At 30.9% G+C, this 13,963-nt stretch overlaps 1 protein-coding gene across 1 annotated transcript; it reads left to right on the top strand.

Annotated features, from left to right (window-relative positions):
- The first annotated feature begins 309 nt into the window (after positions 1-309).
- On the top strand, positions 310-4,371 carry LOC114758003 (mitochondrial carnitine/acylcarnitine carrier-like protein). Its single transcript, XM_028946988.1, has 3 exons — positions 310-598; positions 2,387-2,775; positions 3,671-4,371. The coding sequence occupies exons 2-3, from the start codon at positions 2,387-2,389 to the stop codon at positions 4,170-4,172; spliced, it is 891 nt and encodes a 296-aa protein (XP_028802821.1). The 5' UTR covers positions 310-598; the 3' UTR covers positions 4,173-4,371.
- The last annotated feature ends 9,592 nt before the right edge of the window (positions 4,372-13,963 follow it).

The raw sequence follows: 13,963 nt of genomic DNA on the forward strand, positions 1-13,963 counted from the left end.
CCTTTTCTTTTCTTTTTTGGAAGAAAAAATATGAAATGTGATTGTACTATAATTAAGGATTTCTTGGGCAATTGCATTTCTAATTGGCTACGAAACTGAGCTTAAATATGATAGTGAACTGTGAATTGTGAAACACATTTCCTAATATTAAAAAAAAAGGTGAAGCCCCAGCGCAGCCCCTGGTGGGTACTCTTTGCATTATTGGTCTAATAAAAAGGCAAGACACACGTGCCATTTCTGTCACACCGTGTCTAATTCATTGTCTTGATTGACGTGGACTGACGGGGTCCACGTTAAACTCCCTCGTCAGCGTCAGAACCTGAAGCAAATTTGGTTGTTTCTTCTTTAGTTCTGCACGATCGTGCTCTTTCTCTGCTTCTGTTCCTGTTGATTTTGTTTATATTTACAAAAGCCCATTTGTGAGTTTCACCCTATAATCCTTAATCTGGTGAGCTTTTTGCTTAATCATCTCACCCATCTTTTCAACGTGATACTGTAATTTCTTTGTTTGCCTCGGGAATAGTACTCTTGCAAAGGCGTTGGATATTCTATTTGGTTCCTTTTTCCGTCAAGTTCTTTGGAAGCAGCCAGAAGCTCGGTAAGGTTCTACAAAGGTTTGGTGGCCTTTTCTTTTTCTGTTCGGTGAGTTTGTTGTAAAATTTCGTCAAGTTTTGTGGCATTTATCGGAAATCAGTGAACATTTCCTTAGTAAATCTTAATATTTCAGTCAAGTGGGTCGTAGTTGGTAAGAATGTGGACATGTCCACCAATTAGTTATGAACGACACGTCTACATTCTCAGTTTGAGACCTCAAGCGTGAAAAGGAATCAGCATACCCCTTGCTTCGCTTTGCAATCCCCCGTAGTTTGTAATTGTTAGATGGAAGCCTGGGTTCAATTTTCCTTTTTTGAGGTTTAAGAACAAACTAATGCTGTGGAGTACAATGGATTTACGTTATTCTAAACTCAATATTTGTAGTCCATATATATCTTTTGTGGAAGTTTATTAGATAGATTGCCTATGTTTAGGTGTCATTTTGGGGATGTATCAAGCAACCATGAACTGTATGCTATAGCTTACCTCGCTTGCTGGTTTTTAACCTATTGCTGGCAGCTTTTTTCTGAGAATTGGAGCTGGTCATCTGAAATTGTGGCAGTTTAGAGCTAAGAACTATTCTAAATCCGCTATTTTTCTGCTCTTTTACCGTTAGCTATTCCTTGGAGTTTGAATTTCCAAAATTATGTATTGTATGGCTGGGTGATAATGGCCCGTTTGGAACAGCTCATAAGTAGCTTATAAGTAGCTTTTTAATAGTGATTTATGGAATACGAGGCAAGTATGTGAGAGGAGTTTTGTCTCGGCGTGAAACTTGCTTATAGGGAATTTCCATCATGATCCCAAACAGGCACAATATTGTCAACTCCTACAAAGACAGCAGCAGACCCACTCATATATACCAATTCAAAATTTCTTGAGAGTATAAGCCCAACATATGCATGAATCATGGGACTAGTGCCCCAGAGATTTTTTACAGAGCTTGAAGTGTACCCCCCGCCCCCAAAAAAAAAAAAAAAAACACCAAAACCCCCCACACTGAAAGGGGGGCAAAAAAACTTTTGATTGGTTCACCCCTGTTCAGACTTGTGGTGGATACAAAACAAGTTGGATCAATTTAATTTACCTACTCTTAGGGAATTAGTTTTATCAGCCTTGGTTGCTTTCTGAGTCTAAGTATGATTTCTGATTTCTTTTACCTTCCGTTTCAAATTGTTGCCTTCTACAAGCGTGTTCTGAACCAAAGAAAGATATAAAAAACAGTAGGGGTATCGGGTTTGTTATTGAACTTTATTGAGCTGTTACGGAATTGAAATATATAGCTTCTATGTTCTGGTAGAAGGCAGGGATGTTCTTGTGCATCTAAGTCGCTGCTTCTTGTCAATTGTCAAATATAAGACAAAGATGAGAATGGAAACATCAGTTGTGACAAAATTACTTGACTGTGTGTGGGTTTGCAGTCTGAAATTATTAATGCCAGCATTTTAAGTTGTGCAATTTAGCTTTCTATGGGGTGAATTGTTTGCCCCAGTAAAAATATATTCCTTCAACTTCCATCTCATTTTTTAAGTTTGAAACTTGAAGCAACCAGCAAATTCACACCCATGAAGAGTCAGGAATTATATTTGTTCTGCTGCAAAGCCGCTAATACTTATATCAGATACGTTTGTAATTTATCTCATTCGATGTGTAAATTGTTGTGCTTCATCACTTTTTCCCCCCAGCACAAGAGAGTCAGCTTAGCTAGTAAAAGGAAATGATATTTTCAACCTATGTTCAATAGTCTGAAGAAATATAAGATCTTCCTTGAGAATGGAGTTTAATTTTGCAGATGGAGGTAGCTAAGGACCTTACTGCTGGCACAGTTGGAGGTGTAGCGCAATTAGTATGTGGACACCCTTTTGACACCATCAAGGTCAAGCTCCAAAGCCAGCCTACACCACTTGCTGGCCAGCCTCCCAAGTATTCAGGTGCTATTGATGCTGTCAAGAAGACATTAGCTGCTGAAGGTCCCAGAGGGTTATACAAAGGGATGGGTGCACCACTTGCCACAGTAGCAGCATTTAACGCTGTCCTGTTCTCGGCCAGGGGACAAATGGAGGCCTTATTGAGGTCCCATCCTGGTGCGGCACTTACCGTGAAACAGCAGGTTGTCTGTGGCGCTGGTGCTGGAGTTGTAGTTTCCATTCTAGCTTGCCCCACTGAACTTATCAAATGCAGGTCAATGATGATCTCCCTTCTGATTTCGTTTTCTATAAAGAAATTCTTTTGTAGTATTGATCCATATGAATTCTATAGACCACATTAATCATAATTAGACTTGCCAAACCTATTGTTTCTTTCTGACTGGCCTTTAACATGTCTGTGTGTTTTCCATGGTTAGATTGATCTATACGCAATCACCTAAATTTAGTTCCAAGTTTTTCTTTTCTTTCTTGTATGTTTCTCTTTTAAATATGAAGAGGATGAGAGTAGTAAGATCCAAACAATACAAGCACCTCCTCGCAAGCTTATCATCAACATGCCAGTTGTCTTCTTGACTTCTGCTTGAAACTCTACTGTGGGTCTATGCTTTGCGTAAATTTTCAAGTGAACTGCAATATGTATGAGATGGAGACTTGGTAGTATGATATACTAAGTTCCACAATACTATGAGATGCTCAATAGGGTACTTAAGGGGGTTGGTTCTCCAATCTCAATAGCTGGTTTTTGGGGTACAGTTCCCCATCCCGTTTAGGTGCCCATCAATATGATTCATGAGTAATGCCTAATGTGGCCTCCTATGAATTTTATATGATATAGTACATCTGGTCCTCAATATAAGACCTCATTAACTTTTATTTTGGTCTTAAATATAAGACCCAAATTCACTTTATCTCTTATATTTATTTTTATTTTTTCAAAATAGTTCTTCTGATAATGGTAGTTCTAGCCAATGAACTTGATTAATAAGGATATTTTAGGAAAGACAACATCTATTTATTACAAATAACTAACTTAAATTATTTCCTTAATCTACTCAAATTAGTCAACTAGCTCTTATATTTAGGATTGAAGGTAGTAATACAGATGTATAGATATCTTGATTAACTGGTAATTAGGTTTCTCTCTTCAGGTTGCAAGCACAAAGTGTTGTTGCAGGTTCTGGAACAGCTGCTGTGGCTATCCAGTATGGAGGACCCATGGATGTGGCCAGGCAAGTTTTAAGATCTGAAGGGGGAGTGAGAGGTCTATTCAAGGGCATGGTTCCAACAATGGCACGTGAGGTACCGGGAAACGCCGTCATGTTCGGTGTATATGAAGCGATAAAGCAGTTTCTAGCGGGAGGTTCTGATACATCAGGGCTAAGTAGGGGCTCCTTGCTTGTTTCTGGAGGCTTGGCTGGAGCTTCAGTGTGGTTGGTGGTCTACCCAACTGATGTGGTTAAGAGTGTGATTCAAGTGGATGATTACAGAAAGCCAAAATTTTGCGGTACCATTGATGCCTTCAGGAAGATTTTAGCTTCAGAAGGGTTAAAAGGTCTGTACAAGGGCTTTGGTCCTGCAATAGCTAGAAGTGTCCCAGCAAATGCAGCTTGCTTCTTGGCTTATGAGATGACTAGATCAGCCCTGGCTTGACTTTATATCTTTGTTAATGACGCTTTAATTCAAGCAATCATTTTTTTCAATCAGTGATTAGATTGTATTACTGTTGGTCATTGAGAGATAAGAAGAAAAATCTGCATATTCCATGTGAACGTTTTGGAAATGTTTGAGCACTCTGGATATTACTCTCGTAATAATATATCTTTGGAAATTTGTTTGCTACGTCGGATTATATATATTTTGCTTCATTAATAGAATCAGGTTATATAATGGTTTGTTATGAAATAATTTTTTTAATAAATTGTAGTCAACTTCTAGTTGGCTGGTATTATGTTAACTAATTTAAATTTTTGAAACCATATCCCTTGAAATAAATATATAGTATAGATATAATTATTAGATGTCACTTTGAATATGTTTTATTTCTTTAAATAAGATTAGATTATTCAATATATTTTTATTTTATTACATCAGGAGCGAGATTCGAATTTGTAATCGTGTGGGTTATGAGCCAATTTCTTACCAATTAGAACAACTCTTGTTAGTTTTTTCTTTCATATATTTAAAGTACTTATTTCTAATTAATGACAGGATTTTTTTACACCTTTTTTTCTATGATAAATTCTTGTTAACGATATTATTGATACTTTATGCAATAATGCAGAAAACTGAGAAAAGTATTGTTTGGTTAAAACAGAGACGAAGAGAATAATGAGTGAAACTCCTTCTAAAGTGTATAAAGAGTTTTATAAGGAGTTAGAAACAAAGTCAAAGAAAAAAATATTTACAAGATTGCAAAGCAAAAAGAGATTTGGACTAGGTAAGGTGTATAAAAGACGAAAAAGATAAAGTATTAGTTATTGATGAAGATATTAAGGATAGATAGAAGGCTTACTTTTACAAGTTGCTCAATGAAGGAAGTGAATGTTCAACATGGGACTTGGAGGACTTGCTAATTAGTAAAGAGGACCGGAATTTGGCTTTTTACAGTAAGATCTGCATTAAAAAAGTTAAGACAACTATTAAGAAAATGGACAATAGTAAAGCCATTAGACCTGATAGTATTCCTATTAACGTTTGGAACTATGTAGGTGACGAGGGTGAATTGTGGCTAACCAAGTTTCTTAATAAAATTTTATGCTCTAAGACTATGTCGAATGGATGAAAGAAAAGTAATTTAGTTCCTATTTAAAAGAATAAATGAGATATTTAAATTGGGTAAGCTACAGAGAGATAAAACTTATGAGCCATACAATAAAGTTGTAGGAAAAAGTAATTGAATATAGGTTGAGATTGGCGACTTCCATTTCTGAGAACCGATTTGGATTTATGCCAAGGAGATCTACAACAGAAGCGATTTATTTACTAAAAAGGTTAATGGAAAGGTGTAGGAATAAAGAAAGGGATTTATGTATGGTTTTTATTGACTTGAAAAAAAATTATGATCATGAGCCAAGAGAAATACTTTAAAAAGCTTTGGAAAAGAAAGGTGTGTACTAAAGCCATATAAGATATGTATGAAAGGGTAACTACTAGTGCAAGAATGCCTGGAGGTGAAACAAAAGACTTCTCTATTAAAATTGGCCTACACCTGGATTTTTTTTTAAGCCCTTACTTATTTAATATTGTTCTAGATGTTCTAACCAAGTTTATTCAAGAAGAAATCCTTAAGTGCATATTGTTTGCAAATGATGTAGTTCTCATGGCTAAATTAAAAGAAGAAATTAACTCTAGATTGGAGTTATGAAGAAAAACTTTGGAGTCGAAAGGTTTTCATCTGAGTAAGAGCAAAACAGAATATATGCATTGTAATTTTGTTAGAGAGGCAAGTCAATGGTAATTTGGAGATGAAGATAGGAGGTCAAATCATTCTTTAAGTATCAAAATTCAAATATCTAAGATCCATTATATATGAGGATGGTGAAATTAATGGAGACGTTTTTCATAGAATATAAGTTGAGTGATTAAAGTGGATGAAGACTATGGGAGTTAGTTGCGATCAAAAGGTACCTAATAAGCTTAAGGGAAAATTTTATTAGACTGCTATAAAACCAAGTTGTGTTATATGATAGTGAATGTTGGGCTCTAAAAGGAAAATAAGAGCTTAAAGTTGGAGTAGTAGAAATGAGGATCAAAAGATAAGATTCAAAATAAAAATATTAAAGTAAAAGTAGGTATGGCGCCCATCGAAAATAAAATGGTTGAACATCGTTTGAGGTGGTTTAGGCATACGTAGAAAATGCCATTGGTGGTACCGGTAAGAAGGGTAAATCAGACAGTTTGGTGTCTTATAAAAAGAGATAGAAGGTCGAGGAAAATACTTAATAAGATCATTGAACAAAACCTCCAAGTCAACAACATATCTAAAGATTTGGTTGTTAACAGAGTACAATGACGCCGTGTGATCCACATAGCTAGCCCCATCTAGTAGGATAAATCTTCTCGTCGTTATTGTAATTGTTGATGTTATTGATACTTTAAAATCTATTTATTTTGATATGATTAAACAAAAGTATATTGCTGGAAAAAAAAAGTATATTAAGTGTATAAGATTAAGTATACAAGCCTCGCAGGGTCAAAACTGCACAAGAAAGGGATAATTAAACGTCTAATGGAAAAAAAATAATCCCTACATTCTATAGGAGGGTCGCTTAAAATATCGACATTGTCGTAGCAAGTCTAAATGATGAGCATTAATTAAAAGGAAAAGTGAAACATCAAAAAAATTAATATATAAATTAGTTAAAACTGTTTTACAATTATAAACGACGTTAAAAATTTAGTTATCCTCTTGAATCATAATACAGATGAAGAGACTCATATGCAATATAAGGACATGGCCATCTTTCGCGAGAACACAATAAGTAGCTATTAGCTACAGAAGCTACAAAACACTTAAATATTTACCTTAAAAATAAAAAAATTAAAAGGAATATGAAGTGAATGATGAATCTGTAGAAGTTATTTAAAATTTATCACATCACTCACTTTTTTCGGGAATATCAAATATGCTTTCATTATATAGTATGAAAGACAAAAGATTTAAATTAACTTGAAATGGTGTTATTTATATACCTTGCACATTATGTTGCAATATCTCTCCAACTTGGCTCTACTATTTTTTTTTTCCCAAATGAAGACAATCAATTATTAAACTTGATTACGAGTTAGGATGGAGCCATGGAAACTTATAATAAACAACGCATTGAGCTCAATTATTAGCCATATCACATCTTTATAATATTCATTTCTTGAAGATTCGGGAGACTCTGAAATTTTTAAGTAAACTTATACACTGTTGGAACCTGGAAATTATCAGCTCAAAACATTGTCTCTCATGACTGTGTTTGTTTAATGGAGGAGAGGGGACACGCTTTAAGCTATGTTTGGTACAATGGAAGTTTCTTTAAGCAAAAGGAAAAAGGGGGGAGGGGGAGACTACGGTGAACAAGGGGCACAAATCAAACATGATTAAAAAAAGGTGGAAAAAAAATAGCCCCTCATGTTTGGTAATTGGTATGAATGAAAATACAAATTAAATGTGGAATAAAAATTACTAAAAAAAATATGAACACTCTAAATCTAATTTATTTTAAAGAAGAAAAAAAAAAGATAGTCAAGTCGTTCAAAAAATATAGCCAGCAAAAGTAAATATACTCAATAATTAGAAAGAACTTAATTTAAATTGTTTATATTCATTGTGTCAAATTCTCTGATCACATGGCTATGTTTTTTTTTACGTGGGTTAATAATTAAATTATACTAAAGTTTAACATTTTAAAATAGAACATAGGTTATGTATGATTGAAAATTTAACAAAATATAAGTAATTTAATCTAAGTATTGTCCTAAATTTATTATTAGAAAATACCCCACCCCGTGAAATTTTATGTACTCCTCAAGTCCTATTACAAGGTAGACGGAAGGGTTTTATTGGCTTTATTTATAAATCATCTTATTAAATTTTTATTATGAATTATTATTTTGTCATTCATTTATTCTAATATAAATAATTACTATTTTTTAGAAGATATATGTAATAAATAGAGATAAAATTAAAAATTTATTATATTTAAAAAAAATTAATGCAGTTGAAATTTTTTTTAATAAATATACGAGGGTTATTAGTACAGTAACAGTAATGTATGGATCCCATTTATTGACAACGAATCGGACAATGGGTGCGAGTTTCCAAGCACTTTTCATGTCTATCCAAATCCTATAATTTGGTGAAAATTGGATTCGAAATAAGGTAATAAGGTGAGATGGATGCTTCCCGCTGGCCACCCTTGTAGGCCGCTAAACTATGTCAACCCAAATCCTATACTCCTTTGATTTTAAGATTAAAAAAAAATATTTTTTGATTCTATTTATAGGATATGAAAAAAAAATTATATAAATATATAATTTTATCCTTTATTTATTATTATGTTGAATTTTATTTACATGACATATAATATATATTAAATAGGAATAAAATTAAAAAATAGAGTTAATAAAGTTTAAAGTTTTCTTGATTTATGTGAAATATGTTAAAAGTGACATATAAATAGGAATCAAATGAGTAATTTGGTGAATAATATTGTTTTCTTAAAATTCCAAAATAAACAATATTTTAAAAATAAGACAATAATTTTGAAATAGAATTATTCCTTGATCCTTGTAGTAAAGTCTCTCTTAAAAAGTTTTTCATGATCCTCATTATAAGATTGTCTTTGTAAATTTTCTTTAACATTAAATATTTATTCTAAATGTCCTTGTATATCAAAGTTAACCAATTCATATCCTTTAATTCTACAACTTATAATCCTTAATATAAAAATTAGATAACTAACTTATCCAGATTCAAAAAAAATTAGTTTAATTAGTTGTAATAAATTAGTATTGTCTTTTTCAAAATATCATCATTAATTATGTGCATTGAAGTTACAAAAGTTGGAAACATGTTAACACGTTATTTGAGAAAAAATAGATAAACATTAAAAAAACATATTAAAATCTTATACTTATAATTAAATTGAATTTTTAATTAGTTATTATATTAAGAATATAAGGAAGTAGTAAGAGTGCACCAACCCCTTAAGAGTGTAAAATAAATGGGTGGCTCAAACACTGTACCATTATAATTGTGACGTGCAGTTAGAATGATTCAATTGATATACTCCTTCGATCTTTATTACAGAACCCAATTGTTAAGTTGGTTTTGGTCCTAAATATAAGACCCATTTCTTATATTTATCAATTTTCTCTAAATTATTATTATAGATAGTCTTTCAATCATAATCAAGTAGAAGAGGGAGATGAGGTATTAAAAAAATGATTATGGTGTTTTAGAAAAAACGTGTCACATTTCTCATAATTAACTAACTTACCTAACTTCCTTAATATAATCAAATTAGTTAAATGGGTCTTATATTAAGGATCGGAGGAGTATTAATATAAGAATTAGTTAAGAAGTTGGTTTAGGACTTTAATATAGAATTTTAATTCATTGTACATAATTTATAAATTAATATATAATCTAATGTTACATAAAAATATTTTTAAAAAATCATGTCACGTTGGTTAGAATTGAGAATTGAGTAATTAGTTAGATTACTTAATAACTAGCTCTTATTTGTTTATTTCTTACATCTAAACCAAATCAAGCTTAAAAAGTCTCTTGCATATGAGATGGGAGAGAGTCACACACTCTCACACTTAAGCGCAGCTGATTAAACTCATTCCAATTGTTGACTAAGCTAATAAATTAATTTATTAACTTTACCGTGCATGCATTTTTGGACATTCTACAAAGTTAGTATTTCACATGTTAATAAAACGCATTCGATCTCCCCTGTGAGACGAAGGTTGCGAATTAGATCTGATTTATAATCTCGAGCCAATAACATCTACTCCTTTAATTTTATTAAAAAGAGAAAAAAAATTTGGTTAGGTACAGATATCCTCTTGTTAAAAATAATTTTATTTAATACACATTGTCAAAAACTAGTTATTGTTGATTTGGAAAAAAAAAAAGCAAAAAAAAGAAAACACTTTTATCTCTCTTCTTCTTTATGATTAAAGTATACATTTAGTCTTTTAACTTTACATAAAGTTTTGGTTTTGTTCTTTAACTTTAAAAAGTATACTTTTAGTTCTTTAACCCTAAAATTATTAGTTTTAAATGATGATTTTTTGTAACAATCATGGTTATTTTAAAAATTAAACTTAATATTATAGAATTTAGTAATGTTTTACCAATAATCAAGAGTTCAATATCATTGTTTTTTGTTCACGATTCTAGAATTAAAAGACTAAAAATTTATTTTTTAAAATTAAAAGATCAAAATAAAACTTTATATAAAATTAAAAAACCAAAAAAATACTATAGTCTTTCTCTGTTTACTCGCTCTTTCTCTGGTAGTGGGCCCGCTGGTGAGCTGCCAACAATTGACATTAATATTATACAAATTATGGAAAAATCATAATCGTAGAATATTTGAGGACATTAAAAGTAAATTTGATCTTAGTCTTTTTGCATTTAATAAATTATATACTATTGTACTATCTTTCTTAAATTACAAAAAAGGTGGTTAGAATATATGGGGAAACGAACCAGCACAATTTTAGGGTCAGACTTCCATGTGAAAACATGAACTGCAATAACACGCTTATCCCCTCTCAAATTATTTATGTCAAATTATTGAAATGCATATGCATCTCTGGATCGCACCTCAGATTTTTTGTCCCCAATTCTTTGTTTATATTTATCCATACAACAGCCGGGGATATTAACCAGTTTATATTAAGTGTTTTCGAGATAATTAACATAATTTCTTTCAACCCAGCATGAAGGTTGAATTTAATTACAATCTGACTCATAAGATTATTATTTCTTTTCTGCATGATCTTTTTCTCTGTCTCTTTTTTCGTATAGTACATGCGTATTCAACGACGTAGGCCAAATACTTAATCAAGAATATATATATATATATATATATAATTTGGAGAAGTTTAGAATATTCCGAAGAACAATTCAACAAGATACAATGTGAGACAGCAACTGATGCGGAACTTGTTCGTAGCATCAAGCCAGTTGAAGGCAAGGAGAGAGGCCCATATATCATATATGCTGTCTGAATTTTATATAAATACTACTCAACCATAATCAAGTAGACGAGGGAGAGGGGTATTAAGAAAGATGATTATGGTGTTTTAGGAAAAATGTGTCATTTTTCTTATAATTAACTAACTTACCTAACTTCCTTAATCTAATCAAATTAGTTAAATGGGTCTTATATTAAAGACCGGAGGAGTACTTAATTAATTTAAATAGATTAATAAATTTAAATAAATTAGTTAATTATATTAAATGTGATATAGTCTTCCTTAATTTATATGTTAAAAGTAAGTTAGTTTGAGATGGAATAATGATAAATATAAAATACAAAATAGATTAAGATGTTATATTTAGAATTAAATCCAAGCTTCCAATACTGATTCACTCCTATATTAAGGATCAGGATAGTACATATATTAATATGTGTATGTATGTTATACTACCTCTGGTCCTAATTATAAGAGTTAGTTGACTAATTTGAGGAAATTAAGGAAAGAAGTTATATTAGTTATTTGTAATAAATAGGTATTGTTTTTCTTAAAATATCCTTACTAATCAAATATATTGTTAGAACTATCATTGTTAGAAAAATTATCTTAAAAAAATACATAAATATTAGAGACAAAATGGATTAGGATCTTATATTTAAAACCAAAATAAAAATCAAATAAGGTCTTATATTAAAGACCAAAGGTAGTAATTAGGAGAGGGAGGCAAACAAGACAATTTTTTAATGAAAAATTTTAATCAATGAATTAATTAATTGGTGATTGGAATCTGATACACCCACTAATGGAAAGAGAAAAAGACAAGTTGACAGTCATATGGGAGCTACTATGCCGTATTAACGGCCTTAAATAATTGGAATAATCTGCTATTCTTTTTTATTATTACTTTATATGGTATCAACCAAAAAAAGTCGCCCACTAATCAACAACTCACAAAATGAATAAATTTTTTTTTTAAAAAAAGGCGATATTGCTAGTTGCCATCGATGCTGCCTCGTCGTGTCCACTTATTATTTTCTTAAAATAATCAAATGGGACGGTGTTTTCCTTAATTAATCAATATGCCTAGCTGTCTAGGTCATTGAAGTTTGAATTTTAAATTTTATAATCAGTTGCCAGCAACACAACATTTTTTACCCTAGGGTAATAGACCTGGTGCTTCTTTTTTTTTTGTGGTGATAAGACCTGGTGCATTTTTAATGCACTTTTTTATGCATTGATTATTTATTATTAATTACTCCTCCGATCCTAATTATAAGACCCAATTGACTTATTTGAGGAGATTAAGGAAGTAAGTTAAGTTGGTTATTTATAATAAATAAGTGTTGGCATTCCTAAAATATTCTTGCTAATTAAGTATATTGGCTAAAACTATCATTATTAGAAGGATTATCTTGAAAAAAATGCATAAATATAAGAGATAAAATAGATTGGGTCTTATAATTAGGACCAAATAAAAAGTCAAATTAGGTCTTATAATAAGGACCGGAGAGTAACATAAATAGTGTGGGCCAAAATATTCAAACAAAAATAACATCTTTTATCACTTTCTTAATCCTTTTTTATTAATAAAAACTAGGCATAAAGAAATACAAAGAAAATGTACACAGAAAGACAGAATCCATTCCAGATTTTTTTTTTCTTTTTGCCAAAACAGTCTTCTTGAAGATCCGATTATAATTTATAGAAAAAAAATCAAGTTGAGATAAAATTATGGTTTTCTGTTTGTGACAGTAAAACAACATAATATTAGGGCTGAAATGAAGCTGGTTGAATTTTAAATAGATTTAAAAAATTAGTTAAATTAGTTATTAATCATAAATAGGTGTTGTCTTCTTTAAAGTACTCTTACTAATCATGTGTATTAATTAAAACTACTATTATTTGATAAAACATTCAACATCTGCACCTATAACAAAGACTACCTTAAAAAAATTAGATAAATATAAGAGACAAATATTTTTTTTTGACCAGCGAGAGACAAAGTAGATGGAATCTTATATTTAAGATCAAATTAAATATTAAACCAGTTATTATATTAAGGATTGGAGGTATTATCACTTTATTTCAATATTAAATATGAAATGGCAAATTATCTAAAAAACAATGATTAGTGATTAAAAATGAAATAGCATGAATCTTCTAAAGGACATATGAATGGTGTAGAAGGGCAATGCAAAGCCAAAAAAATATGGTCCACAATTAGGTATTTAGGTGTGAGAATGCTAAGGTTGAAAGAATGACAAGTTATGAACTTATGATAGAATATCCACGGAATGACGTAGACGCCCTCTTATTTATGGAAAGAGGAAAAGGTTATGTCTGCTAATATGCTAAAAATAGAGGTGAAGGAACAACACGCACATATATATTATTAAAAAAATTATATTGAAACATTCTTAATACTTTTACTACTCATGATTCATGCGGACATGACTAAAGTTATAGATTTTTTTTGTCATTTTTTAAATTTAGCCTTATTTATAAATTATGGGTGTTTTATAATATTTTTATTTGCTAATTAAATGTTTTAACATTTATATCAATTTTTAAATTATTTATATGGATAGAGATAAAATGACAGTTACTATTATATTAATGCATTATATATTTATTTTTTAAGAATTCTTTTGTGCGAAAAATCATAAGAATATATTAGTTATGACAGTTTAAAAATTCTCATATGATAATGAAATTCTTAAATATTATGATAT

The sequence above is a fragment of the Neltuma alba genome, unplaced genomic scaffold (assembly GCF_004799145.2).
Source record: "Neltuma alba isolate B1F8T4 unplaced genomic scaffold, ASM479914v2 tig00010661_pilon, whole genome shotgun sequence".
In the NCBI taxonomy this organism is placed as follows: Eukaryota; Viridiplantae; Streptophyta; class Magnoliopsida; order Fabales; family Fabaceae; genus Neltuma; species Neltuma alba.

Excerpts from the sequence above, each read along its gene's own strand:
- LOC114758003 (XM_028946988.1), top strand. The coding sequence starts at position 2,387 with ATGGAGGTAGCTAAGGACCTTACTGCTGGCACAGTTGGAGGTGTAGCG. Across the intron at positions 2,776-3,670 it reads ACTGAACTTATCAAATGCAG|GTTGCAAGCACAAAGTGTTG; the intron begins GTCAATGATGAT and ends TTCTCTCTTCAG.